Source organism: Prionailurus bengalensis, chromosome D1, assembly GCF_016509475.1.
Source record: "Prionailurus bengalensis isolate Pbe53 chromosome D1, Fcat_Pben_1.1_paternal_pri, whole genome shotgun sequence".
Classification (NCBI taxonomy): domain Eukaryota; kingdom Metazoa; phylum Chordata; class Mammalia; order Carnivora; family Felidae; genus Prionailurus; species Prionailurus bengalensis.
In genome coordinates, this window is record NC_057346.1 from 23,454,857 (window position 1) to 23,482,817 (window position 27,961).

The 27,961-nt window shown below is 52.7% G+C and overlaps 1 protein-coding gene across 4 annotated transcripts in view; it reads right to left on the reverse strand.

Annotated features, from left to right (window-relative positions):
• The window catches only part of KIRREL3 (kirre like nephrin family adhesion molecule 3), a 551,587-nt gene that overhangs the window by 79,376 nt on the left and 444,250 nt on the right, over positions 1-27,961 (reverse strand). For all 4 annotated transcript variants that reach the window (XM_043579789.1, XM_043579790.1, XM_043579792.1 and 1 more), the window contains exons 3-4: positions 15,730-15,879; positions 10,947-11,096 (exon numbers count right to left, since the gene is read on the reverse strand). In XM_043579789.1, the coding sequence (XP_043435724.1) occupies positions 10,947-11,096; positions 15,730-15,879 (300 nt within the window). The remainder of the gene's footprint in view (positions 1-10,946; positions 11,097-15,729; positions 15,880-27,961) is intronic.

A 27,961-nucleotide genomic window follows, 5' to 3' on the forward strand; every position in this document is an offset into this window, starting at 1 on the left:
CTGGCACATGGAAGGTGCATAGATACATGTTGGAAAATGGAACAAAAGAACCCTTGATTGGTGGATTCCTTCCAGCTCTGATTCTCTAATCAAGGTTAGGTTTGGTCTCAGTACAACTGATACCCAACTTGGTATTTGGGGCCGGGGCTGGAGGAGAGGCAGGGTCGTCCCAGGTGACCCTGCTTCAGAGCCCAACTTTCTCTGTCTTGTAGAGTCAGAGGTAACTCGCTTTCCTTTCCATGCATTGCGCAGCCTCGGGCATATTTCCTTTCCTTTTCGACCTCAGTTGACCCACCTGCAAAATGAGGTCTTCCCACCATCCTAGGGAATGTGTGTGTGTCCATCTCTGTGCATAGATAGAGAGAAGTGAGCAGAGGGTGGGAGGCAGAGCAGGACCGGCTCTTCCAGCGGGATGGCTGTGTGGCCACCATCCACCACTGCGGCTGCACTGGTGTTCCCGGCAGGCACCAGGTGATTTTCCAGCTGCTAACACAGTTCCTGACATATTTACATATGGAAAGTTCCTCCTTTCTATAAACATTTACAAACACCTTGATCGACTTGTGAAATGTGACACTCTCTTGGAAGCCAGCCTTCTTGGGCTGTAGGTCTCAGCTACTTATTTTTGTGAAATGGAGGCACCTGTGTGGGCTTCTGGGTGCCTTAGGAAGCTCCCACTTGGGTAAATCTCCTCCGCAGGGACAGAATAATGTAGAGGCCCAGAGTGATGGGGAAAGGGGCAGTGGGCAGTCCTCTGATAATGAGACTTAATGGGAAGAAAATAGATGCTGTGGGTCTAGAGGCCCTGGCTCCCAAGACGCATCGGGGGAATGGGGGCTGGCAGGAAGTCTTCAGCTCATTGTGCAGGCCCCTCTCTGACTGTGGGGGTCCTGGGACAGTGTTGGGGCTCAGACAGGGCTCCTGGAATTCCTTGGGGCCAGAAAGAGACCTATATCATGGTGGTCTAGGATCCTAAGGGGAGGAGTCAGCAGAAAGTCTGAGCAGAATTTAGAAAAGGGGAGAGGCAGGACTTAGCAGAAAGAGCAAGAATTTTAGAGCCTGAAAGACCTGCGTCCAGATTCTAGCTCTTTTTATTTTTTCTTGTATGACCTTGGGAAAGTTAACGGGTCTCTTTGTGCCCCAGCTTTCTCAACTACAAAAAGAGATGTGGGGCCTGCTGGCAGACATGATGGGAGACGGTGAAAGGATAAATACAGGCACCCGGGTGGATGACCCAAGGTTCCTGAAATGCCCCTCTCTGGCTGGACCTACCCTGTAGGTGTCATCCCAACACAGCACCAAAATAACAAAGCTCTGGCTGTTCCCACTGCTAAGACAGCTGTGCCTGTTTCCTTTGCAGGAACGTGCCTGCAGCCAGGCATCCCCTGCTACTGTGGCACCCTATGCTGATCTGGGACAGCAGGGATCTCCCCTGGGCTCCGGCCCCTGCCCACTCTCCCAGGGCCCTCTTTCTGGGACCACTCCTGTGAGTCTGCTGTGGGCGTGTGACTGCAGCTCTAACCCCCTCCTAAAACTAGACCCCTCCCTGGCCCCACTGGCTGCCGGGGGAAGGCTTCCATTTAGTGGCATTTTCCTTTCTCATTTCATGCTGTAATGGAGATTCATTGCTAGTTTTAAATCCATAATTTGCCATGAAACCCTCGTCTCAGGCCTGGGCTGAGGTCGGAGCAGAGAAGCGGTGAGCTATTTTTACCCTTGGAGGTCTCCCTGCCAAGCTCAGCCGGTTTTGGGCTTTCCCGGGGCTGGCCTTGGCCACGGACCTGGGTGTGATATCCACGGTGCCCGGGAGGCCAGAGTCCGGAGAGAGGCAATCCATTCCTGGGTGGGACTGGCTTGTCCTGGCCCTCCCTCTCAGTTGGCTGCGACTCTCTTCCCCCTTCACTCCATTTTTCATTAGGGGGGATCAATAGAGAAGTGGGAATTCCTGCTGGGGATATCATGCTCCACCTACTCCATTCATTTCTGGGCCCGACAGGGAGGGAGGGTCAATACTTCTGTTGAGCTACCAAGATCTATCCATGTCCCAACAGTGACAGATTCCCAACGGCGACAGTGTCTCCTTGTCTTTCCATCATGAGCCGGCCATGCTTTGAATTTTGTGTGTGTGTGTGTGCGTGTTTGTGCACGCGCACACACCAGTGCATTTGTCCTTGAGGTAAGGGGTCTGTGTGTGTGTAATAAGATTGATGCATGAACAGGGAGCCTTGTACACGGCCAGCTGGGCTTCCTGACGGAGGACTCTGGTAAGGCTCCTGGACAGAAGTGGGCTCTTGCCTGTTTTTTCCCAAGCATGCAGGGATGCTGGAAGCCATGCCCAAGCCACAGAAAGTAGCTCCGTGATGGCAGAGTGGCTGAGAGCCCCCTCAAGGCAGCTACGTCCTCAAAGTCACAGGAAAGTGGCTCTCATTTCACAGGCAGCCCCAAGCTGCTGGTTCCATGCAGAATGGGAAATGGCGGACTTCAGAGGATCAAGGTTCTAACTTGCTCTGAGCTCACGCTCCCCTTTGCTGAAGACTGGAGCCTGCTCAGCCTCTCCCAGGGTCACACTTGGTTAAGGCAATGGAAGAACATATTATCTTTGCTCCTGAGAGCCAGGGAACAATGGGAACAATGTCCCCCAGGTCCGACCCCCAAACCAGGATCAATGAAGGCGGATCACAGTCAAACTGTGGCGTGGATTTGCATTCCCTCCTTTCGGCTCCTGATTTTATCAGAGAAAGAGAGTGTGCGTGTCCAAAGCATCATTATCCCAGGTCTCGTGACTAAGACCCGGGCCTCCCATGCCTTCCGACCTCCAGGTGAGGGCCCTTGTCCTGGCTCAGACCCGCAGAAATGCCGGTGCCCTGGGTATGATCACCCTTCAGGGGTGCGGGGCTACCTGGGGAGCCACTTAGTGATGGGGTCACTGGGGGGTCAGCAGAATGACGAATGGCGTGCTGTTGGGGGCCAGGAGCAGGAGGCTGAGCACCTTGTGTGTGCAGCAGGCCTGTTGGGCCCCTACGGCACCTCCCTGCCCGCCCTTGTGATGGTGTTGAATGCACGAGATGCTGGAACGAGGAGGAGAGGGGCCGGCCCTGGGTTCGCCATTTGGGATGCCGCCTCCAGCCGGAGGCGGTGTTGGGCCGCTTCACAAGGTGGGTTAGCTCTCTTCTCACTGGCTGAGTCTGGGTAGGTAAGGCAGGGCGTCCCTTGCATCTGGTCTCTTCACTTCCTGTTTTGCCATCTGACTGCTACATGCGGGCCGAGAGGGAAAGCACTGAGTTTGCCTCCATCCCTGATGGGCCCCCCAAGCCCTCTGGAGCTTGCTGGCCGTTCTGACACTGGGGTTGAAATGAAGAGCAGGGACGTGGGAGGCAGGCAGGGGCTCCATTCCTTCCATGGCAGATTAGAGAACCAGGGAGACTGCTGGGGAGGGGGAGGAGCAGCAGGAAGGAGGGCCCAGAGTGACCCAGCTCTGAAGTCAATGCACCCTGGCCTGGTGGCTACAGGGATCTCCAGAGAGGCCCTCCATCACTGCGTCCCCAGCCTCCACTTGCCACCAACAACTGTTACGGGCAGTTACTCAGGGGGGTATAGGGCTCTCTACCCTCAAGGAGCTGATAAGATAATGTAGGAGACAGAGACTCTTAGTCAGTTTGAGGTAACTCAGGGACCTCACTCACCTTGTGACCTGCCTACGCAGGTTAGCGCGGAGTTAAATCAGGAGGGCCAAGAGGGGCGGGCAGTGTGGAGGGGAATCTGCTTCTGGCCCAGGGAAATGCTGGGGGTGGCCTGGGCCCCCCAGAAGGGTGGAGGAGCAGGAAGAGAGTGGGAAGGAGCTGGCGGCCGGGGTGGTGCGCTGGAGGGGTGGGGGTGAGGTGCATTAATAGCTCCGACACCAGCTCCCGTCTGGAACTTCAGGAGATAAGGATGCTTTCTTTGCTCCTCTCTCCCATCCCTGGCTTGTTTGCTGCCCCCATTTGGGGGGTGATTGCAGGGTAATGAATGTGGCAGGAAGCAGGCACGCAGCACAAATGAGATACGGCACCTAAGACCAGGCCGGGGCCCAGGCAAAACACGCTTAATAAGGAGATAAGGAAATCAATTCTGCTTGTCTTCCCAGGCGTGCGAGCCGGGAGGGGCCTGCAGGAATCGCATCTTGCTGCCTTGCGCGCTGGATGGCAAAGCTTCTCTAGGACACAGAGCCTGGTCCCCCAGGAAGGAAGGGTCGCTTGCTGGTGTTGCTCAGCATTGCAAGAATAATAGTAATAACAGCCACAACAGGTACGATAAAAAAGCCAGTACTTATATGGCTTCCTGCTGCTTCCCAGGCACGGTTTTGAGAAATTATCCCATCGAATCTTCTGTATAACCGTAAGAAGGCATTATTCCTTCTTCAATATGATTGTATGTGATTATTCGTCTATTTTACACATGAGGAAACTGAGGCACAGAGCGGTTAGGTGATTCGTCCAAGGTCACAGCACTGGTAAAGTGACAGAGCTAGGTTTCCAGTGTAGGCAATCTGGAGTTCAGAGTCGGGGCTCTTACCGCGAAGCTGTGTTGCCCCCTAAACACAGCATAACACAGCGCGGCAAGATAGGACGCAACTGTTACTTGTGTGTAGGGCTTAGTATCTGCCAGGTACTGTTCTCCAGGATGAGGTTCAGTGCAAACTCCCTCTAGCTTGGCCCAAACCCCGTTGCTACAGTTACGTGATGGCCGTTACTGAGCACCTGCATAGGACAAGCCTGCAGGCTCTACTAGGCGGGACAGATGCAAAGTGCCGAGAGACCCAGACATGGAAACCGGGGGAGGGAGACATGGAAATAGTTACTTTCAATATAATGTGTCGAGTGTTGTGACTGAGCTGTGGACGGAAGGCTAAGAGAGCACTGAGTGGGACAGCCAGGCCCTGGGGGTTCAGGGAAGGCTTCCTGGAGGAGGTGATGTCTAGGATGAATCCGGAAGGCTAAGAGAGCACCAAGTGGGACAGCCAGGCCCTGTGGGGTTCAGGGAAGGCTTCCTGGAGGAGGTGATGTCTAGGATGAATCCTGACTGGGGAGCAAGAGTTGGCCAAGAGAAGAAAGGTGGGAAGGACAGTCCAGGCGGAAGCACACAGGAGGGAAGGCACAGAAGTGTGGGCAGTGGAGGGAGCTGCAAGCTGGCAGCTATCCCTGGCAAAAAGGGGGTGCTGGAGCAGGGGCTAGGGGAAAGCAGAGGGCAGGCCTCAGAGGCGCCCCCCTCCCCGCCATGCATTATGCAGGGGGCTTGGGCTTTGTTCTGTGGAGGTGCTTTCTCACCTCCTAAAGAAGGGCTGTAGGGGACAGACTGTCCCCTACTGACAGGGTGACTGTGGCCGGGTTTCTTGCCATGTTTTTGGAAGAACAGTTTGAGAAGCCAGTGCTCTCGGGCTGTGTTTCAGCTCTGCCTTCCCTTGTTGTATGACCTGAGTTATTCACGGTCTTTCTCTGGACCCACCCACCCAGGAGATTAGGGGATTGGAAATTGGGGCGGCGGGGGGGGGGGGGGCTGTGCTGCCAATACCCAAGATTTAGGAGACCTCTGCCCTGCAGCTCCCCTGGTGGAGAGGTGTAGGAGAGTTCACGGTTCTGCAAACTCAGGGACCCATTTGGGCCTTCTCTGTTTGCCCCCTCAGTGTCTGGAGCTTGAGATCGTTTTAAAGACGCCCTCTTTATTTGGACTGACTTAGTCTCCATCATTAAATAATTCATGTTGATTTAGAAAGCTTTGTTTCTAATGGGAGCCACGAGACAGCACAGTTAATATTAGAACGGGCCAGGAAGATGAGGGAAATGGGGAGGAAGACTAGGAAAACACCCTTTTTAATAATTAATTTGCCATCCACCATCCTCCCCCTCCTATTTCCAGCCCCCTTCACCCTGCTGTTTCTCTGTTTCGAAGCATTCGTTACCATCTGACATCCTACATACCTACGTAATTACTGTGTTTGTTGTTTACTGACTCTGTCTCTCTCTGCTAGAACACAAGCTCCACCAGGGCAAGGCTGGCCTTTTTTTTTCATTGACCGATGAATCTTTCGTGTCTAGATTACTTCTTGGCACATAATAGCTGCTCAGTAAATACTTGTTGATCAAAACCTTGGCTTTCATTTCCTCCCTGCCCTGGGTCCTCGCTTCTCAAATTTTCAGGCAGTTAGAAAGACCAAATGTAGTGTCATCCTTACAGCTCTGGCCATGGAACAGTTTAGATATTTGTGAACCGGGGGGGGGGGGGCCTCCTGCAGGAGCAGCCTGCACGTACGCATACTTGCGTGCACGTGCACGTAACTTCCAAGCATATGGCTCTTTAGCGTTGGGGTGTATGTGTTAGTCTGGTGCTCACAACGATTCTGGGAGATTGGTGTTTTTCTTATCTTCATTTTACAGATAAGAATGAGAAACCGCATTCATTCCCTCACTCGCTCATTCATTTATTTTAAAAACTGCCCAGTATTACTGAGGGCCTACCCTATACTCAGAGCTGGTCATAGAGAGTTGAACCAGAGGCCCAGTGGGAGCGCTGAGGGCCTCACCAAGGTCACACACACACACACACACACACACGGTGAGCCGCGTGCAGGAATTCTGCTTCCGGCCCATGGCTCTTCCTCCTACACCGCAGCTTTGCACATGTGCAAGGGGGGGTCCTGTGATGTCCACCTAAGTGGGGTCCCTGTAGACATGGCTGGGTATGCAGGAAGCTGGCTACAGAGGGAGGACTGTGGGGTTAAGGTGTGCAGTCAAGTCCAGAACCCCAGGGCTGGGCAGGACTTTGAGAGGTCCCCTCTCCGGACTCAAAGTGGGATGCTGTCCACGGTGCTGCACTCACCATCTGAATTCTGGTTCCAGCGGTGGGGACGGACCACTTTCCTAAACTAGTTGGTGCAGCAAGGTTGACTCCTTATTGTGGGCTTTTTGGGAGCTGGACAGTTCTTTATTTTTTTATTATTATTTTTAATGCTTATTTTTTTTGAGAGAGAGAGAGAAAGAGTGCAAGTGGGGCAGGGGTAGGGGCAGAGAAAGGAGGACAGAGGATCCAAAGCGGGCTCAGCGCTGACGGCAGCGAGCCTGACATGGGGCTTGAACTCACGAACCACAAGATTGTGATCTGAGCCGAGGTCGGACGCTCAGCTGACTGAGCCCCCCAGGCACCCTGGGGGCTGGACGGTTCTTAGAGGCCGTCTTATTTATCACCACTTTCATGTTACAGATGAGGAAACTGAGACCCAGACAGGCTGGGCAACAGGGCAAGATCACACACCTGCTTAGTGGCAAGACCACGATTGCTGTCTCCAAGTCCGCTGCTCTGTGATACCGTGAGTCCTGAGATGTTTTGCGTATGGAAAGATGCCTGTCTCCAGAGTCAAGGCATGGTCCTCTGTGCCACAGAGGGAGTGCAGCCTGGCCATTAACCTCGACCTGCCCCGGAGTCTTTGCCTTGTTCAGCCTCACAAGCTCTGCCCCTTCCCTCTCCTCCCCTCCTGGTCCCCTAGCTCCCTCCCTCTGCCTCCCAGGGTAGCAAACGCTCAGCTCGAAGTTGCTCCTTGCCTGATTACATCTGAGAGCTGGAAACACAAGGCTAATTAATGTGTCTGTGACTCTAGGCTTGGCTGCCGGGGCTGGGTCCCCACGCCCTTCCCGGAGCAGGCTCTGTGAGCTGGCCCTCTGGCTTCTCCAAGCAGGCTGCCGGCAGATGCATATTTTAACAATGCACATCTGTTGGCTATATAATCTCTCGTATTTGCCCTCCTCACTTGGTGCTTTGATGGAAGACCCCCAGGGGTCTCCCTCTGTTCCAGCCAAAGTGTTTGCTTTGCAATTTTGCTGGAATACCATCTGATTCTGTTCTCACATCTTCCGCAGGTTCTAATCAGGCTCTTACTTTATTTAATTAAAAATCTATCTCAGGCAAATACAGACTAAATTAGGAAGCTCTCTCATTCCCGGAACACAGGGAAGGCAGCCCCCCACCGGGGAACTGGCTGGGACATTTTCCCGGGCTGAGATGTCACAGCAAAGCAGATGGGGTCTTGGTTGGGAAGCTGGCTGGCCAGGGTAGAAAACACCCCTTCCCGCTGTAGCTGCTCTGTCTATTCACCACCGGGAGCAGACCAGAGCTCCCCTTCCAGAAGGCTGGGTCAGCTTCTGCAAGAAGGGCTTCTCTTCAGGGCAGCAGGTGGGGCTGTATATTATAGAGAAACTCAGCCAGGGGCGCCTGGGTGGCTCAGTCAGTTAAGCGGCCCACTTCGGCTCAGGTCATGATCTCGCAGTCTGTGAGTTTGAGCCCCGCGTCGGGCTCTGTGCTGACAGCTCAGAGCCTGGAGCCTGCTTCAGATTCTGTGTCTCCCTCTCTCTCTGACCCTCCCCCGTTCATGCTCTGTCTCTCTCTGTCTCAAAAATAAATAAACGTTAAAAAAAAAATTAAAAAAAAAAAAAAAAGAAACTCAGCCAGGCTGGGTGCCTCAGGCACAGACCTGCTGGGCCATTAGAGGGGTAGGGACCTACAGAGCCGGTTTAGGGGTGCGGACCTGAAGGACCAGCTCAGGGGTGGGGACCCAGGGTGGTCAGGAAGGGCTGGAGGCGGAGCCTGGGGCAGCTCTTTCTTGCCTCAGGTTAGTTTGTTAGGAGTGGTGTCAGTAGAGTCTGAAGGAAAGGTCCCTTTCCGGCTCTCCAGAATCCACCAGGCTCGTCGTCTGGGGTCACCTGGAAACTCCTCCTTCTTCGTCTTCCACTGCCTTCCAGACTTGTAAACATTTTCCCCCGCACAAGCCAGCTCTGTGCCCAGAAGGCACTGCCAACCAGAGCGAGACGGGGGAATGAGTACCTTTTAGGAGTGACCTAAGACAAAACTGATGTTCAGATCAGATTCCAAGGCCCCGCTGTCAGGAACCCGGCTCTTAAGCAACCAGACAAAGGAAATTCTGTTGGCACTTGGGCACGCAGACAGCACTGGTTTGGAGTTGGAAAATCTGGAGTCTATTTTGGGTGGTAATGAAGCCGTGAGTGGCTTTGCTCTCTGAGTCTCAATTTCCTCATCTGTAAAACACAGGGAATAATTTGGACTCGAGATAGCAGACAGGAGGGAGGCTGTGAATGGTGGAGTGTGAGCGGGCAAAGCTCTGAGGCCAGGACAAGAACTTGAGGACGAGGTCCGTCTCTATTTAGCGTAGGTCCTGAATACACGTGAAGTCAGCGGTGGGCAGTGCTTAGAATCTTCTTGATTTAGCATCCTTTGGTACCTTCTAGAAGGGGTACAAGGCAGCAAAAGGCGGATCCTTCTAAGGATGGGGAGCTGAGTAACCCTTGGAGAGGATGATCTTATAACTGCGCTAACAAATCTGTTCCGGCATTGTTCAGTACCCAAAAAAACCAGAAAATCACTTAGGCGCTAAATCCCTCAGCCTCCACACCAAACTGTAGACCCGTTCTGTTTTTAGCCCCATCTCGCGAATGAAGAAGATGTCTGCCTCTCCTTTACAATGCCCGGTTACTTTTCTGGACCCATTCAGGACCCCATTCGGGACCAAGCTATCCCAGCTTATTTACCCTGCCAGACCTGGTGTATGTTTTCTTTCCTTCATCCCAGGCCAAGAAGAGACTCAGAGGTGGAGGGAGGTTTCTGAGGTTGGCCCTGAGCTCTGCCTCCTGTCTCAAGAAGCCAAGCCCGGTAAGTGGTCCTCCGGGACTTGTTGCTGTGCTTGGGATAATCTGCCCTGTGTGCTGTCGTGTAGATCTGAAGATAACCTGACACGCTGTTAAATATTTCATCCCTGAACAGCCATGCGCCTTATCTATCAGGTGAGGAGGCAGAACCCCAGCTGCCGACCCTGTTGTCAAACCTCGACAGCAGCAGCTAAGAGGAGGGCAGGGTGGAGCCCAGGCTCCCCTGTTTCGCTGTGTGTGCCCTGTCCCACACCTGGCCTGGAGGAGACTCACCGAGGAGGCAGTGCGGTGGTGTGGGGACCCTAGCTGGGAGACCCCGGGCAGGGCCCTTGGCTTCTCTGAGCCTCAGTTTCTCACCTGGGGCAACAATCCCTGTGCCATAGCCTTGCGCAGAACAGCTGAGGTGATAACATAAGGGGAAGTGCTTTGAGAGGTGCTGTAAAACGTATGCATATGTTTGCTATTATGCCTTATGTGCACAGCTCCGTTCCCAGGGGACTTGGTCCTCAGTAACATCTGGCCGGAGGAGGGAGCTGACGGGGGGCTGCACTTGAAATCGGAATGAGGCAGTTTAAGAGGCAGGTGAGCTCGCTCACTTGTGTTCAGGCAGGTCTGCCTGAGTGAAGGAGTGGGGACCTCTCAGGCAGTGCCCAGTCCCAGGGGGTACTGGGATCCTGGGAAATCAAGATGAAGAAAGACCAAGGAGTGGAGGTCTGATGTGGGATAAGGGCCTGAAATGAATTCTCCCAGGGATGATTTAGGAAAGGAGCTGGGGTTCACAGGGAGCAGCGAAGGGTGGGGAAGGAACAGGTGTGGCGGAGGCCATGCTGAAATCATGCTTCGTTAGCACCTACTGGGAAGTCAACCCAGAAAGAACGGGACTCAGGCTCGAGGATGTGGAGGCTGTGTCGTAGGTCTTCTCTGTATCTCCATCGCCTAACACAGGGTCTGACACCCATCGTGCATGCAGAATGCGCTTCCTGATTGAACAAATAAGCATTCAGGAGCCCCTTCAGCTGGAGTCAAACACACTGGGGTTGGACAGGGTCACAGGTCAGTTAGCGTTGGCCTGATTTCCAGAGCAGGAACTTTCACTTTCCCTTTCTTGGGGGAGAAGGGGGGTTACTGCCACCATGGGGCGGCAGTGGACGGAGCCGCATGGGATAACACCTTGGGGCTTGTCCCGTGGGGATGCCCTTCTGGAGCTGAGCCCGTGTGCTTCCCGTAGCATCTTTGCCCCCGAGAGTCAACAGTTCTTACCCAGGACGGTGAGGCGTGCGGGGCGAGACCGTATGGCGGCCTGGATGGCCTGGCACTCATACACGGCATCATCTTGCAGCTCCGCCCGCAGGATCTTCAGGTGATGTTCCCCTGACAGGTGGTTCCCTACCACCAGGTACTGTGGGTAACCTGTGGAGACAGCAGGCAGGTCAAGGGGGGCGGGGCCGGGGTGGAGGAGGCATTCACGACAAATAGGGGAGGGGGTGGGACATCTGAGGAGGGGCCGGTCTTGGTGTAAGGAGAAAAAACGAGAGTTTTCCCTGGCTTTTGGACAGTGTGTGTGTGTGTGCGTGTGTGTGTGTGTGTGTGTGTAGGTTCAGGAATGTTGGAGGAACTATTATCAGAGAGGAAGGAGAGAGCAGAGATGGAAATACCAAGTGTGGGCAGACACAGCGGGGACAATACCCTGCAAAGTGGTGTGCTCAGCCCTGCGGTTTACCAAGCAGACATGCATTTTGATAAGGAGACACACAGAGAGACAGAGAGACCCAGGCTGAGAGCCACAGAGAGCAGACAGAGTAAGAAAGAGAGAGAGAAGAAACCAAAAATCTCTGGAACAGAATCAAGAATGACTTTGGGGGGAATGTTTTGTTCAGGATGGACAGCAAGTAGAAATCCCAGCCCCTCCTACCAATGCCTGGGATCCTCGGGCCCTTTTGAACCATAAAGGGTACTTTTCTGGTCACTCCTCCTACCTACCCCAGACCCCAGGACCTGATTAAGCACTTACGAGGTACTCAGGACACTTAGGAATTTGGGGTCCCCTACACTACTGGCGATGCATAATGGATAAATAAAAATTTGAGAATGAGAACATTAATCAGCTTTCCTGCTGCTGTGTAGGGTGAATGCAAATGCCTACACAAGTCGTGGCTGGCAGGTCCTCTGGCCCAGGCCTTGGGCCCTAGACCTCCATAGTCTCTCCCAGAAGGGTCTCTTTTCCATCGTGCCCATACCTGAGCTCTGCCTTCCCCCCGCCAGCCTCTTACAGATACTTCCTCCTGCTCTCTTCCTTCCACCCACCCTCCAGCAGCCCAAACCACTCCTCTTTCTGAAAGACCTTCACCAGAACAGTGTGAATTCTCAGAAATGTGCCACAGGAGGAGGGGGTTCACCACATCTGGCTTTTTAAAGAGAAGATGAGGGCTTAAGCAAGTTGAGAGAGAGAGAGACAGAGAGAGAGAGAGACGGAAACAGAGAGACTGGGCTATGCAACAGCTCTCCAGTATTTCAGTCTCTAAGTGTGGATTAGATGTGTTCAAGTAGCTCCCAGGGATTGCATTAGCACCACATGGGGAAATACTTTGGAATATTCTTAATACAATTTGAAATGTCCCACAAGGATCTGGGCTGCCACAGGTGGTGATGAGGTCCCCATCAGTGGCTATATCCAAGCAGATGCTGGTGATCACCTGTTAGGAGCACTGCAGAGGAGATTTCTATTCTAGATGGAATATTGGAGCTCTAACCCCTCCCATCATAAGCTAAGGGTCTTGCAGAGACAGGGCAGGGCTCCCCAAAGGTGATCTGTACAGGGGTCACAGGCACTCATTCCTCGGCAGGGAGATAGTGGTGATCCTTCCCAGTAAGTATTCTGGGGGCTTCCTGTGTGGCTGAGCCCTTCATCTCATGTCTTCATGGCTCCATCGTCCCCATCGTGCAACCAAACGGCCCGCCCTGCACAGCTGTTCTGGCCTGGCCAGAGATGCTCACAGGGCAATCAGCTCTACCCCCAAGAGCATCACCTCCCCTCCTGCCCGCCCTTCCTGCCCTCTGCTGGGCTTTGGGAAGAAGCCCAGGTAAGTTAAGCTGGCTCTCCCCAGGGCCAGGAGGAGGGGCTGGGAATGGGTTCCAGTCCAGCCCTCTCCCCGCTGCTGCCCTCAATGTAGCTGGCTCACCGCCCCCAACCCTTCCGGCCCAGCCTCTGGATCCCGCTGTCCTTGATTAGTCCCTGGTCTCCTGCAGGCATCTTGGCTGGAGCTTGTGTTTTTGTTGTCTTGCAGGCTATCAGCAGCAGGATTTCGCTCTCACGAGCTGCTGAAAACATCAGTGATGGGTTTGTTTGTATTTGCCTAATTAGGCAACGAGCTGAGACGCTCTCGCAAGGACTGGCAGCATCTTTGGAAAACACAGGCCCAGAAGCATAGATTCTGAGCAAGTTCTAGCTCCTTCCACAGTATCATTACTCTCTCTTGCTGCCCTCAGGGGAAGCAAGATGTTGGGGAATCTGGGTTCTCCAGTCAAAGCGCCTGGGCTCAAATGCCAACTCTGTTACTTCCTAGCTCTGTTGTCTTGGGTAAGTTACTTTAACTTCTTTGTGCTTCGTCACCACTATCTCATGGTGAAGATTAACTGGGATAATCCATGTTAAGTGTGTGGCACACAGTAAGTCTGTTAATGCTGGTTTATTTATTTATTAAAAAAAATTTTTTTAGAGAGAGAGAGCATGAGTGGGGGAGAGGGGCAGAGGGAGACAGAGAGAAAGAGAATCTCAAGCAGACTCCGCACCGAGTGTGGGATGACCCTGGGATCATGACCTGAGTCGAAATCAAGAGTCAGATGCTCAACCGACTCAGCCACCTAGGTGTCCCCATAAATGCTGGTTTAAAGGAAAACGACAGTAAGACAGGGCAACCAGAAAGGTCCCCATCTTTAAAAGTGAGAACAGACAGGGTGTTAGGGTTTGGGGGGGTTAGGAGCCAGGATCCCACACATTGAGGTTCGGTATATGTTTGAATCAGTTTCTTTCTAGACTTGTGACTTTGTTTACCTGTCAAATAAAGGGGAGAAATCCTGCTTTTTCTCCCTGTAGATCACTGTAGATTTGTGACATAATGTCTGAGAATTATTTGAGCTTCTTTGATGAAGAATGTTCTATCAATATGAGGGCATATATTTATAAATCATTTCCTTTGAATGTTTTTTCCAGCCTCTGTGACCAGAAAGACAGATCTTCAGTTAGGGCGTGAATGCTGGTGGATGGAGCCAGGCCACATAGTCAAAACAGAAGAGGACAGACCTGCGGCAGGTTAAAGTCTAGCCACTGTGGGCCTCAGTTTCCCCACAGGAAAAGCTGTGCAGTATTAAGTGCTCTGCGAATCCTTGCTGGATTGAATTTTGATCTGTTAGTCTCACTTTCTTGTCTGGGAAGCAAACGGTATTTATTGAGCATGTGAGTCTCTGTCATTATTGTCGTGATGCTTTTTCGGGGGACAGGTGATCAAACACAGAAAATACTTTCCCAGGAATTTGAATTTATTGGCTCTGCAAGGACAGGGACAGCCTTATTTGTATCAATGGAGTCAAATCAGAGAGTAGTCGACCCCAGTTCCTTAAAACCCCATTGACGCAATCCTGATCCCAAAAGTCGTTCATGGAATGGATTCCAGAAGGTCAATTTTCCATGAGGTGATGAACATCTGTGGTGACCTGGGGCTTCCTCTTGGCCACCTCTTGGTCAAAAGACCCCAGTCCTTGACTGAAGGCTGCAAACCACTGACTAGGAACCCAGAGTACCTCCTTAACTAGCAAAGATGCTGGACCAAGTTCAGAGCCACGTGAAGCATAAGTGATTCTAGTTTGGGAAGGTGATATCATTCCCCCAGATTTCTCTAGAGTAAGGAAGTTCAGAACCCCTGAAATTGACTGGTTCCCATAATGCTTAAATTTTACGCAGCACAGTATATTTTGGAGATATTATTGTGTATTTTACCCATGCTCAGCTGGGCTGCAGCACTCCAACCCAGCGATGCTATTGACCACGGCTATAACGTTTCAATATACATTTTTGGCAAGACATAACTCACATTTTAAAATATTAATTTCCCAACCATCATGTTCCCGAGTGCACTTCGATTTTTATTTTCCTGCAGCTGTACGCCACGAGAGAAGCAAAGCTACTTCTCAGTCGAATACGTATGTTTTTCTACACCTCCACCCTCAGCGGTTCCCCAATGGCAGGGACGCCCAGATCTCTTGTTCTGAATTTTATAGGTTATGCTAAACCCAGCAGTCCCATGTTTACTTTCCCCAGGGGAGAATGATAATTGCTGGGGGCTGAGTGACCAGGAGGATGATGCTATTCTTTTTTCTCCCCAGGGAGAGAGGATGGACCGCAAAGACATCTGTATGAGCTTAAGGACTGACATCCACAATCGTTAACAGATGACAGGGCCTGTGGCATTGAGCAGGGAGGTCAGATGCCAGCCACAGGAACCTACTAGGACATCTCTGCTCGACACCAGCCTGGGCAGGGGGCTCAACAGGGTTTGTACTTTAAATGCTCCTTCTCTTTTCTTCCCATCACATGCTAACCCCTAAAACCAAGCAGTTTGGTTGTGAGTTTTCAGTTTCTTTGGCTCCCGCTGATCGATGGGAGCTAGGAAAAGCCAGGCTGTGACGTAAGTGGGGAATACATTTTGGACCCAGATACAGGGACACTTTACCTTTGGAAATGTGACTTTACAGGAGTCGTGTCTGACTTTAGAATAGACCCTCCGGAGCAAAAGTCTATTAGGTTCAGGACCGACCACCGGAATTGAGGGTTTGCTTGTAATTCCTCACCAGGAGTCAGAGGGCCCTTGAAGTCCCATGGATCCCGGGCCCAGGGCTTGCCTAATCTGACTCTGCCCAGGGGATATTCCACGAGAGCTGGAGATTTGATCTCCAAGTACCAATGAAGATGGGGTTCTCCCCAGGGGGGTGGGTGGGTCATGCGAGAAGGGGTTCCAGGCCTTCCCAGGGAGCTCTTGCGGGTACTCACTTGAGAGGTCCCTGCCCACACCCAGAGCCAAGCCATCTTTGATCCACAGAACGAAGCCATCATACTCGGGGATGGCGCACAGCAGTGTCACTGGCTGGCCCGACACCACGGCCTGGTCCTGGGGCTGCTGGCTGAAGGAGTATACTTGGCCTGGGAAGGAGACAAGCACAGGGGTCAGTTAGTGCAGGGAGCAGTGCCTGGACGGCTTCTCCTCAAGTTAAGAAGCAGAGCAGTTGGCCCAGGGGATAAGCAGCTCTCTCTCCCTCGCCAGCATCTGACTTCCTGCCTGCAGCCCAGCGGCACTTCCTGTCTGCCCCCTGCTTAATTCCCTGCTCTCAGCAGCTGGCTCTCGGCTCAGCCTCCCTGCTCATCCATCCTTAACACACATTCACACTGTGAGGCGGCCTCCCCAGCCCCCAAAGAGGCCGTGCCCGCCGTGCGTGGGACGATCTCTGCCACTTTCCATTTGGCTCCTACCTACCGCCACATGCTTGCGCCACAACAGGGCAGAGGAGGAGAGAGCCTTCCAGCTGCGAGCATCCTTGGGAGGTGCCTCAAGAAGGCAAGGTCGGGGGGGAGTGGTGTGGTTTGCTTAAAAACCCGAGAACCTGGGAAAGATATTACTGTTTAATTTGGGCCTACGGCCAAATTCCACAGGACACGTGGTGGTATAGTGTGGTCCAGAGTGTGCTGGCAGGAGCTGGAAGTCACCTCGACTCACCCTCTTTGTCCCTCTCTTTCCGATGGCACACCCAATTCTGGCCTCACTGTCACCTGGGGGAACATCGCCAGGGTGACCCCCAGCTCTCCCCTAGACACTGCAGAGCAAGAAGGCACTGAGCCATCTCAGCAGGTCAGTTCATGTATTCATTTTATTTATTTTTATTTTCTTTAAAATTAAAAAAAAATGTTTTTATTTATTTTTGCCACAGAGAGAGACAGAGCATGAGCAGGGGAGGGGCAGAGAGAGAGGGAGACACAGAATCCGAAGCAGGCTCCGGGCTCTGAGCTGTCAGCACAGAGCCCGACGCGGGGCTTGAACTCATAGACCATGAGATCGTGACCTGAGCCAAAGTTGGATGCCCAACCAATTGAGCCACCCAGGTGCCCCTATTTTTTTTTTTTTTTTTTTTTTTTTAGTGTTTATTTATTTTGAGAGATAGAGAGCAAGTGGGGGAGGGGCAGAGAGAAGGAGACAGAATCCCAAGCAGGCTTCATGCAGTCGGCACAGAGCCTGATGCGGGGCTCGAACCCACGAACAGTGAGATCATGACGCGAGCCAAAATCAAGAGTTGGACGCTTAACCCACTGAGCCACCCAAGCACCCCAGTTCATGCTTTATTACACAAACACACCCACAGTGCATGCAATATGCCAGGCGTTGCTGTAAGATTTTCAAATGCTAGCTCTTTACTATTTTCATCTTCGTAACAAACTATGAGGTAGCTACTATTTTGATCCCTGTTTTCTGGACGAGGAAATGAGGCCTGAGGAGGTAAAAAATATGAACAGGAGCTGTGCTTGGTGATGACTTAGCAAGTACTGAGCATGTATCCCCTTTAGTTGTTACAGTAACCATCACATCCGGATCTCACCAGCCCCAGTTCGCAGGGGCTTGGAGGTTAACTAAATCATCCGGGAATTGTCTCCTGGCAGGACTAGGGCTGTAGACGAAGACTTTCTGGCTCTGAAGACCGTGTTTTCACCTGCTGAGCTGTGCTGTGCCCAGATCCCTAAGCTGGTCCTGCGGGGAATGCTGAGGAAGCAGGGTGATGTGATCCCTCTTCCCCAGGAGGCCACAGCCGAACGGACAACAGGACACCGACGTTTCCTGAGCCCCCGACCCACAGTGGCCTCCATTCTGTTACCTGCATAGTTACATTGCAGGGCAGAAATATCCCAATTTTACGGCAAAGTAAACAGGATCAGAGAGGCAAAGTAAGCTGCCCAAGATCATACAGCTAATGAGTGGTGGAGCTGGGGTTCGATGGGGGTCCATGTGGCTTCCAAGCCCGCATTCTTTCCCACGCCCTGCCTGGCAGATACAGATACACGCTGAGGGAAGGTGGACCTGGTGGGCAGGTTGTTTCCACGGCCTCTTCTCCCCAACGTGGGAGAGCCAGGGACAGACACGGAGGTCCTGGATGCTAGCTGTTGCCCATCCTGGGGACACAATACCCCAGGCTTGGACCACAGGTAAGGCCATGCTCTTAGCAGCAGACGGCCCCAATAAGGGGGTGACTGACGTATACAGAACCCGAGGGAAGCTGGGCATGGTGGCCAAGTGGGGGCGGGGGCTCCCCGAGAGGAGCCAGGAATCCACATCAGAGAACTCATGGCAGGGGGGAAGGTAGCCGCGTTTACAACCTGATGAGATCTTGGCTGGGTCTCTGAGGAGTCTCATTAAAAATCAAATTGGCCCTGAATTGTGGGAGTAACACTTTTTATTCTGATTTGAGCTTTACAAATTAGATTTCATAGGACATTTTAATCAGCTATGTGTGGTGGGTTTATTTATTTCTTTCCTCTCAGTCTCTTCAAGTTCTCTGTTGTAATTAGACCGTTTCTGGCACCGAAGCAAGAGAGAAAGAAGGAGAAAGAGAAGGGAGAAGAGAAAGGAGAAGTGGGGGAGGGGGGCAGGTAGCTGGAGAAAGCGGAAGAGGACGGGGTGAGGGAGAAAGGGGAGGGTTGGAGAGGCCAGAAGAAGGGAGACAGGGAGGGAGGAGGGGGGGGAGGAGGGGGGGGAGGGGAGGAGAAGGGAGGGCTGGGAGGGGCACTCCTTTCTGAGGCTCTTTTTTCCCTGGCTCGATGATGATTTCACAGCTCCTTCTCTTATATCAAAATCTTTCTTGCGAGAAAGACAGTGTCAAGACAGCCGCAATGGCTGCCAGAGATTGTGTTCTCAGAATTAGCAGGTTGTCAGCTGGGGGCGGAGGGGTTAGATGGAGAAGGGCCCCAGACAAATGGTGTGGAGCCTGCAGTGGGAAGTGTCACTTTCTCCCACCTCCAGATCCGCTTCCTCTGGGTGTGGGGGAGGACAACAGAGAATGGGGGTACAGGGAGCATCCCGAGGGGGTGCGGGTGGGGTGGGGGTGAGCCGTGGGTGGTGCGGGGAAAGCGGAAGGTGGGAGCAGGGCCGTGCCCTGAGGGAGGAGAGGGGCTGCCATCAGGAGACTGGCCCTGGAGGAGGACGCTGAGTGGTCACTACCCACTTTGGATAGTGTCTCAGAGCCAGGAGTTGGGGCAGCTACACGATCCCCCAGGATAAGCCCTGAGCCCACAGAGAGCAGCCAGGAGGGACAGGGAAGAACATACCCCCAGGCTTCAGAGAGCTTTGGGCACCCACGTGGGGTCTGTTTGGATCCCTTCGACTTTTCTATGGAAAGAATGTCTCTGGGGCACCTGGGTGGCTCCGTGGGTTAAGCATCCGACTTTGGCTCAGGTCAGGATCTCGCGGTCTATGAGTTCAGGCCCCGCGTCGGGCTCTGTGCTGACGGCTCAGAGCCCGGAGCCTGCTTCGGATTCCGTGTCTCCCTCTCTCTCTGCCCCTCCTTGGCTCATGCTCTGTCTCTCTGTCTCTCAAAAATAAATAAATGTAAAAATAAAATAAAATAGGGGCGCCTGGGTGGCTCAGTCGGTTGGGCGTCTGACTTCGGCTCAGGTCATGATCTCGTGGTCCGTGAGTTTGAGCCCCGCGTCAGGCTCTGTGCTGACAGCTCAGAGCCTGGAGCCTGTTTCAGATTCTGTGTCTCCCTCTCTCTCTGACCTTCCCCCATTCATGCTCTGTCTCTCTATGTCTCAAAAATGAATAAACGTTAAAAAAATTAAAAAAAAATAAAATGAAAAGAATGTCTCTGGGTGGGGCAGGGTGGGGAGACAGATACACAGGAGAACAGCCTCAGAAACACCACGCAAACGACATTATTCACCCATTCATTTTTTGGGAGGGAAGGATTGGTGCTCTGACAATTTCCTTTTTCCATCTAATTTTATTTTCTGTGCATTAAATACAAGCCACTAGGAATACTTTTTCTTTCAAATCAATGAGATGCTTTTTCAAACAATCATGAGTGGAGTGTCACTAGAGCAGATAAAAGTCAAGGTGCTGTGGGTGGAGGGGATATGGAGGGACGGGGCACGTTGTCTTTTCACCCATAGGGCACACCTTGAGGCTTCTCTTTCAGGCTTAAGCGCCTCTAGGAACATAGCGGACAAGCCCCCGTTGTCGTTTCTTGCCCAAAAGGTAGTCTTCACCCAGTCCCTCATATCCCGTTTTCTGCTCCCTGTCTTTCTGACTCTGAGGATGTGAACTGCAAACGAGCCTGGGATCTTTTCTAGAACCTCCTGGGTGGTATGGTAAGCAGCCAGGAAGCTCCTTGAGAACATCTGTTGATTCACACATTTATTGAGACCTGGTATCAGGCAGGCATCGCACGGTCTCGTGAGAAGCAGACAGATACGACGTGGTCCTTCCCTCCAGGAGCTAACGTCTGTTCGCCCACCACACCCAGACGGCTCTGATGTGGGCACAGAGCATGTGCCGCACCGACTCGACACCCCTTGCACCATCCATCCCAGGATTTCTGCCTCAGTTTCTCATTGTGCCCCCTGGCCTTCTTCTGCAGTGAAGCCTGGCAGTCAGGGTAACCTCCTTTTCCTGCTTTGTTTTCAATCTGTCACCATCACCAAGTGTGGCCCAGCCCTCCCCCACAGCACCTCTCAGACGCACCCTTTCCTCTCCATTCCTATCGCTATAATCCAAAGTCTGGGCCCTCACCACCTCAACCTGGCTTCTTTCAACAGTCTGTGAATGCCTTCAGGTCCTGCCCTGGAGGGTTCTTCCTAAGGCACCGTTTTCCTCATGTGCTCTCCCTTTTCTAAGGGTGGAAACTCTAATGGCTTCCCATTGCCCACAGGCACCTGACAGGCTTCTCTAAAATCTGACTCCCTTCTTCCTCGGTGCTCAATAGTCACCTGTGCTGGCCGTTCACTCATGTTGTCCCATGTCACCGGTGTTCCGCCATTCTGGAATCACCCCTCACCCCTCTCCCAGGGTCCCCCTGACCAGCCCTGCCCGCACTGAAGGCCACGTTCTTCTCCACGAGCTTTGCCTGTATCTCTAGGCACTGCCTGTCACCGAAGGGAAATCTTCTCTCTTCTCCCCTCATCCCTACTATTTCTTCCTTCTTATCTCCCTTAATTTCTTCAAACCTTCATTGAGCACTTACTGTATATCAGACACAGAAAGGAACCGAAGTAAATGAGAAACGGAGGGTAAACTTTTGAGGGTAGGGCCCACGGCTGTCTTTTTCATCTTGTATTCTCAGCACCTGGTCCGGTGTGTAAGCAGCAAATAAACTCAAGCTTGTGACCTTGTGGCCTACCTATGCTAGTTTGGCTCCTGAGATCTGCGGTCATGAAGGAAAACTGTTTTTATGATATAAAGTACTGATTAGGCAGGTATTGTGCTGAGCACACTACACGGAAGGAGGGAAGTGAGAAATCAGGGGGAAGGGACAGCATCTCAAGGAGTCAGGCTTTACAGGATAAAAATAACTGAATTATTCATGGAAGACCTACTTTAACCAATTCTTGCTAGTTAGGTGTTACTATCTACATTTCACGGATGAATGGAGGCTCCTAGTGGGTCCAGATGCAATTCAAGGTCACCCAGTGGGCCCAGGTGTCATTCAAGGTCATGTAGTGGTCCCAGGTGCACTTCAAGGTCACACAATGGGCCGAGGTATAATTCAGACCCCAGTGTCTTTTTTTAAATAAGAAAACCCTGTTTTCTTGCCACTATCCCATGTTGGTTATTAAATGAAGGGTCTCGAACTTGGATTTTTATTTATAAACTTGTATTCACCCCAATCAACCCTGCAACCATTCCCCTCAGACCCTCTAAAGAGAGGATGAGGATCTTCGGAGCGGAAAGCAATTTCTTGGTTCTCCCCTAAGTTTACATAGCCTCCTGCCAGCTGGTGGTCAACAACACTAAGCCAGGGTTCAGGGTGGAGTCCAGCACTGGCCACTGTGGGGGAATGACAGGAGGTGTAATAATTATTGGTACTTATTATTATATAAATAGTCATTATCTATATAACTATGTTATTATATAAATACATATAACTAGCTATGTATTATAAATAATATTTTTATTGTTGTAGAATTACTAATAGCTAACTTTCTTTTTAAAATTTTTTTAATATTTATCTTTTTAAAATGTTTATTTATTTTGAGAGAGAGACAGAGTGCGAGTGGGGGAGGGGCAGAGAGAGAGGGAGACACAGAATCCAAAGCAGGCTCCAGGCTCCGAGCTGTCAGCACAGAGACCCTGGGAAGTCAAAGAACCCACTGGAGACTGCACTCTCTCTTGCCCTTGGCCAGGACTGAAAAGTCTAAGGGAAACTCTAAGGGAGGGCCTGATGGAAACACACTTGGTGGGTCAGACGGAGTGAGATGTGTTCCCAGTGGTGGCTGCGGGCACACTTTCCTGTCGGCTGTCCCAGGAAGGGAGGGGCCCTGCAGAGCCCCCGAGGTGACTGTGGGCAGCCTGCACGCTCCCTGCATGCCCAGGCTGCTGCGGACTTTTCAGGCCAAGAGGGCACCTTCCCAACACTCCAGCTGGGCCTTTAGGACACTGAACTTGGGAGGGAAGTGCTTCTCCCTACTGGGCTCAAGAGGAGAAGCGCCAGCCTCAAGGTCCTGCAGTGGCTCAGTGGGGATTAGAGCCTGGCTCTGAAGGCTCCCAGCACGGAGACCTCCCTCCACCTGCTCAGCAGGTGGGAAGCAAGAGTCTGGAGGCCAGGTGGGGCCTTCTCTTCAAACTGCAGGAAGCAGGAGCGGTAGCTGGCTAGGAAGGTTTCAGAGGAGGGCAGGCTCTGACGCCCCATCCTGATGAGCCATGTGTGCCCCCCATGTGGCAGGTTCTGAGTCAGGACGGCTGCAGCGAGGCAGGCGCTGGTGACTGGCAGGCGGGAGGAGGTATGGGGGCGACACAGCGGTGGCAGGTGGCAGGAGGGCTTTCAGCTCTTCTGTGCTGAAAAGGACAGGTGCAGGTGCAGCCGGCCCGGGGAAGTGGCATCAGAAAGCCCCTGGAGGGCTCTGGTCCTGGGGCAGAGCGCCCCTGCCCCCACCACAGCACAGCTCAGAGACCTCCCCTCCTGCCTCCCTGCCTGCCCTGTCCTCCAGCCAGCTGTTTCCTTCTGCTCTCTGCTCAGGAGCCTCACAGGTCAGCTTCTCCCTCCTCACAACTTGCCCACACTGCTTTCTTCAAAGCCCCCCCCCACCACCACCCAGATTCCCATCTCTCCTCCCACCTTCATCTCCATCAGCCCACGAGTCTCCCTGAAGGGGCCACCCCCTCCCAGCCCTGACCGCACGGCCCCTCACCTTAGACTCTTTTGGAGGACTTGCGGCACACATTAGCACGGAATGAACCATCACCATCTGGCTCTGGGAGGTCCCCAGTGTCTTCCAGTAAAATATTTAAAGTGCTGAAGACCCCATGATTCTCTATGAGCTCATACACCTCTGGCCCTTGACCTGAAATCACCTCTCAATTCCTAATTATTTCTTGGGGAGGGAAGAGGCGTTTTCAATGGAAGACTGAGGCTGTGAGGGCCAAATTACTCAGAGTGAGAGTTTTTAAATTTTTTTTTTCAATGTTTATTTAATTTTGGGACAGAGAGAGACAGAGCATGAACGGGGGAGGGGCAGAGAGAGAGGGAGACACAGAATCGGAAACAGGCTCCAGGCTCTGAGCCATCAGCCCAGAGCCTGACGCGGGGCTCGAACTCGCGGACCGCGAGATCGTGACCTGGCTGAAGTCAGACGCTTAACCGACTGCGCCACCCAGGCGCCCCCAGAGTGAGAGTTTTTTATAGCAGTGCCTCTGGGGGCCTGGGTGCTGTGGTGTGTGCAGGCACACATGTGTGCACGCACATGTGCGTGCGTGTGTGTGTGTGTGTGTGTGTAACAAGTAGGAAGAGGGCCCAGTGGACCCATGTACATGGTGGTCAGGGTCCTTAATGTCAGGATCAGGTCACCCACCCTTGCCACCCATAACTGTCAACCCCAGATCCTTGGGGGATACCTTCTGGTACTCTAAGTGTCCTGTGTTTGGTGAATACCTCTATGGGCGTATGTGTTAGTGCCTCTCCCCTAGTCACTGATCTGGTATTCGGCAGTTCCATGGCGGTGGTGAGAGGGAATACGCACAGGGTCAGCATGGGCTGGTGCAAACAACATGAGGTTTGGGGTTAGTGTAACCAAAGAGAGAAAGCCTCAGTGCACACAGCAGTGGAGCCTGATATGGGAAGCAGGGTTGCTGATGTCCCCATGTCCCTGACATCCCTTTTTTTTCAGTCTGTGCTCAGCGGTCAGACCAGAGGCAGTCCAGAGATGGCATGCGGGGCTCACTCTCCCCGTCTCGTCTCTTGGACTGGGCACTTTGGTCAAGACTTTGCTCCAGCAGCAGACGGAAGGGAAGTGACCACTGTCCTTAGGGTTAATCCCAGCTTGACCTGGGCAGGAGCTAGGCCACCTGGAACAATTGCCCGGCTTCTAAGGAGCCCAGTGCTCTGCAAACACGTGCACACAGCCACCCTCATCCTGCTCCTTCAGAGTGGGAGAAAACTGGCAGAGGAGCAGGGTCCTGAGAGGCTGAGTGTGCCCTGGGGATGCCCAGTGGCCCAGGAACAGGTGGAGTAAGGTCTCCAGTGCCCTGGGGAAGCAGCCACCACCACCCCTGTGCCTGAGCGTGGGGCAGCCCAGTGAAATCCTGCCTGCTTCAAATCTCAGGACATTCTGCAAAAACTTACTGCGAGTGTGTGGATGGCCACATTTGCCACAAGTCACGAGGCTGCAAGGCAGAAAGTGCTCAGTCTCCTCGAGAGGTCACATAAAGTTCTTTGGGGTTGAGAAAGGCCTACTGCAAGCACGAGGGCTGGAGGGAGGAAACCTAGAGGCTTCCTGGAGGAGGAATCATGATAATAGGGAATGCAGTGGAGGACAGGTGTCATTCTGGGTTAGGAGAAACGTGCAAGGGAAAACATGAGTGATGAGTAACTTCAGGGACCTGCTTTGAGCACCTGCCAGGGCCTGGGTCTCGGATAGTGGAAAGGACACAGGGACAGGCAAGCCAGGGAAGGAACTCTGGCCCCGTCATGAGCAATATGATCTGGGCCCTATTCCTCACCCACTCCCAGCCTCAGTTTCCTCATCTGGAAAATGGAAGTGGCATGCCTACTTTGCAAAGCTGCCATGAGGAGAGGACTCATGTGTAAATGATCCTGGCACACTCAGGTGTTTCATAAAGGGTTGTTCTTCTTTGCCTCACCATCCACGAGCCCAGGACTGTCAAAAATGGAGCCACACAGCACCTGGAGTGAAGGATCCCAGAGCTGGGAAGGGAGGCTCTGCAAATCTGAAGTTGGACTGATTAGAATCTGCTTCTTCCCATGAGTCATGCAGGTGAGAGAGAGCATTTGGGGCCTCCTGTAGCTCTGTCATTGCCATGGTCCCAGCCAACGTCAGTCTCATGGAGCTGCCTGGTCAGCCATGCAGAAAAGGCTCAAATGTTGCCGTCTGCTCTGCTATTAGTGACCAATTGGGGAAGGCTTTAAGCATACTTGTACTGGGGATATTTATCGCCAGCTTTCTCTTAGCCTGGAGGATGCAAATTGCTTCATAGGAGATGAAAGGAAACCGCCCCCATCCCCAGAAGCCAGCAGAAATCTTCTTCCCTGAAGAGGAGGAAGGAGCCAGCTCAGAGGCCCCTAGCTGGTAACGAAATAATGCCAGGCAGAGTGGGAAGGGGCCAGGGCAAGATAGATCACACCTGGAAGCCCAAGTCTTGGACTTCTGCTGTTTTCCTGCTGCTCAGCACAGGACCAGCTCCTGATGCAGGAGAATGAATTCTGGGAAGTTTCCAGAATGGCTTGTCATGTCCTACTCCGGGGAGAGGACTGGGGGTGATGGGGTTATGTCTGAGCCCACTGACTAATTAAGCTGGTTGTTAGGGAGAGTGGAACGGTACCTTTGACGGTGCCGGCCACAGGCAGGGGCAGGTCCCCGTGTCTCCAAGGCCTCTGGCTGGGTGCGGGGATGCAGAGTGGGGACTGACGTATTTTCTGTGACAAGGAGCTTAGAGCCCGGGGGAGACAAACAGGTGCACAAGGGACCGGAATAACTGACGCCACACAGTCAGTGCCGAAAGTGAGGTGTAAAGTCCCGAGGAAGGAACGTTGTTCCTTCTGAGGGAAGGAGGGCACGAGTCACAGAAGGCTTGGCTTCTGAAGTGGCCTCGAAGGGTAAATGAGATGAGGGCAAGAAGGAAATGTTTCCTGGGATCGGAAACAGCATGAATAGAGCATGGAGGTCAGAACGGGCTCAGGGATGGGACGCCTGGGTGGCTCAGTCAGTTAAGCCTCTGACTCTTGGTTTTGGCTCAGGTCATGATCTCTCGGTTCATGAGTTCAAGCCCCGCGTTGGGCTCTGCACTAAGAGTGTGGAGCCTGCTTGGGATTCTCTTTCTCTCTCCCTCTGCCCCCCTCCCACTCATGCTCATGCTCTCTCTCTCAAAAGAAAGAGAGAAAGAAAGAAAGAAAGAAAGAAAGAAAGAAAGAAAATGTGCTCAGAGAATAAGAGCTGAGGCTGCATGGTTTTGTCTTGATCTCTGGCTCCGCCATTGCAGAGTGTCCCTGGGCACGTTCCTCAGGCCCTCTGAACCCGAGTTTCCCCATCGGGATAGTAACCAGTGCTTGCTGGGTTGTTTGTGAGAATTAAACAGGACGATATGTGTGAAGAGCCCAGAGCCCTGCACGCCTTCCACAACAGAGCCGCTTCCATCACTACGGACCTGTAGGATGGGTGCATGGCACGTGGGCATGTCAGGTGTTCAGCAGGACGCATGTCTAGGGAATCATGGTAGGTCTGACTGTGTAGGCCCTCCAATGCATGCTAAGAAGTTGGCACTTGATGCGAAATCATCAAAGGGTTCTGACCCACATGCTCAGATCTGAGTTTTAGGAAGATCACAGCGGTGACAGCGAGTAGGGTGGATGAAGGAGGATAATCTGAAGATGGGAAGCCTGATCAGGAAGATTTTGCTGTCAACAGAGCTCAGGCTAAAGCTGCGTCCGTGGAAAGAAGCAAGTGGATTTAGGAGTCACTTGGATGACAGTGGATGAGAGACGTGGGGGCATAAAGGCGCCCCTCCCCCTGGCCTGTAGGACAGGTGGGAAGGGGGAACAGATGACTTACTTGTGGAACCATTTCTGTATCAGGAGGGGAAGCGTGTTGGGGGGCAGTGAGTTCAGCTGTAAATATGTTGATGGAGAAGGGCCCCGAATCATCAGGAGAAGGTGTCCTGGGTATAATTGGGTCTGTGGGTCCGGAGGAAGCTGGTGTGAATAACTCATGCTTACTGAGCACTTACATGGCTCAGGCAGTAGAGACGCGGTTCTACAATGGGTCCTCAACTTTTGGTGTTGACCTGGGAGTTCATCTCCAGATACGGAGAGTTATGAATGTTGACGTGGCTGTCTAAGAGGGACATGGTTACTCCATGCTGGGTGTCTTGGGCACAGCTGGCTTGGGTGGTACAGTTAACTCCTATCAGCTTTGCATAGGCTTAGAGCCCTGTCGGGATGGCAAGAGGTCACCCAACCCTATCTTCCCTTGGATTGGGACTGGAAATACAAACAGGGAAGCCGGAAGAACAAGGCAGGGGTGGAAGGGGCGGGGGGACATCTCTCCATTGTGTCTTCTAGACCTCTCTGCTGGGAGAGGGACTTGAAAACACTTTCACCCTCAACATTATCATTTGCAGCCACTAGTAGCTTGATTTGGACACATGGGTGAGGAGAAGCTTGCCAATATCACACATGTTCCAGAAACTGCCTGGATTTTTATTTGGGCTTGCACAGGACAGCCAGACTGCTCTTCCCAGGGCTGGATGTGGGGCAGAAATTTGGAGGCCACGCTTTCCTGCCCTCGCTCCTTGTCTGAGCTGGGGCAGCCCGGTTTGCCTGCGATTCTCCCGGTCTCACACACCTCTCGTCAGGATGCACAATCCGCCAAGGTTGTCCTGGACAGCATGGGTCTTTAATGAAGAGCAATGGGGCTGGCCGAGGCAGGGTGACTCTAAAGTCACTATAAATCCTTCGCCTACTGATTATCAGCCCGTGGCCCGGGCCAGAGCCTGCACTGTCCTCATTAGTGGCAGGGA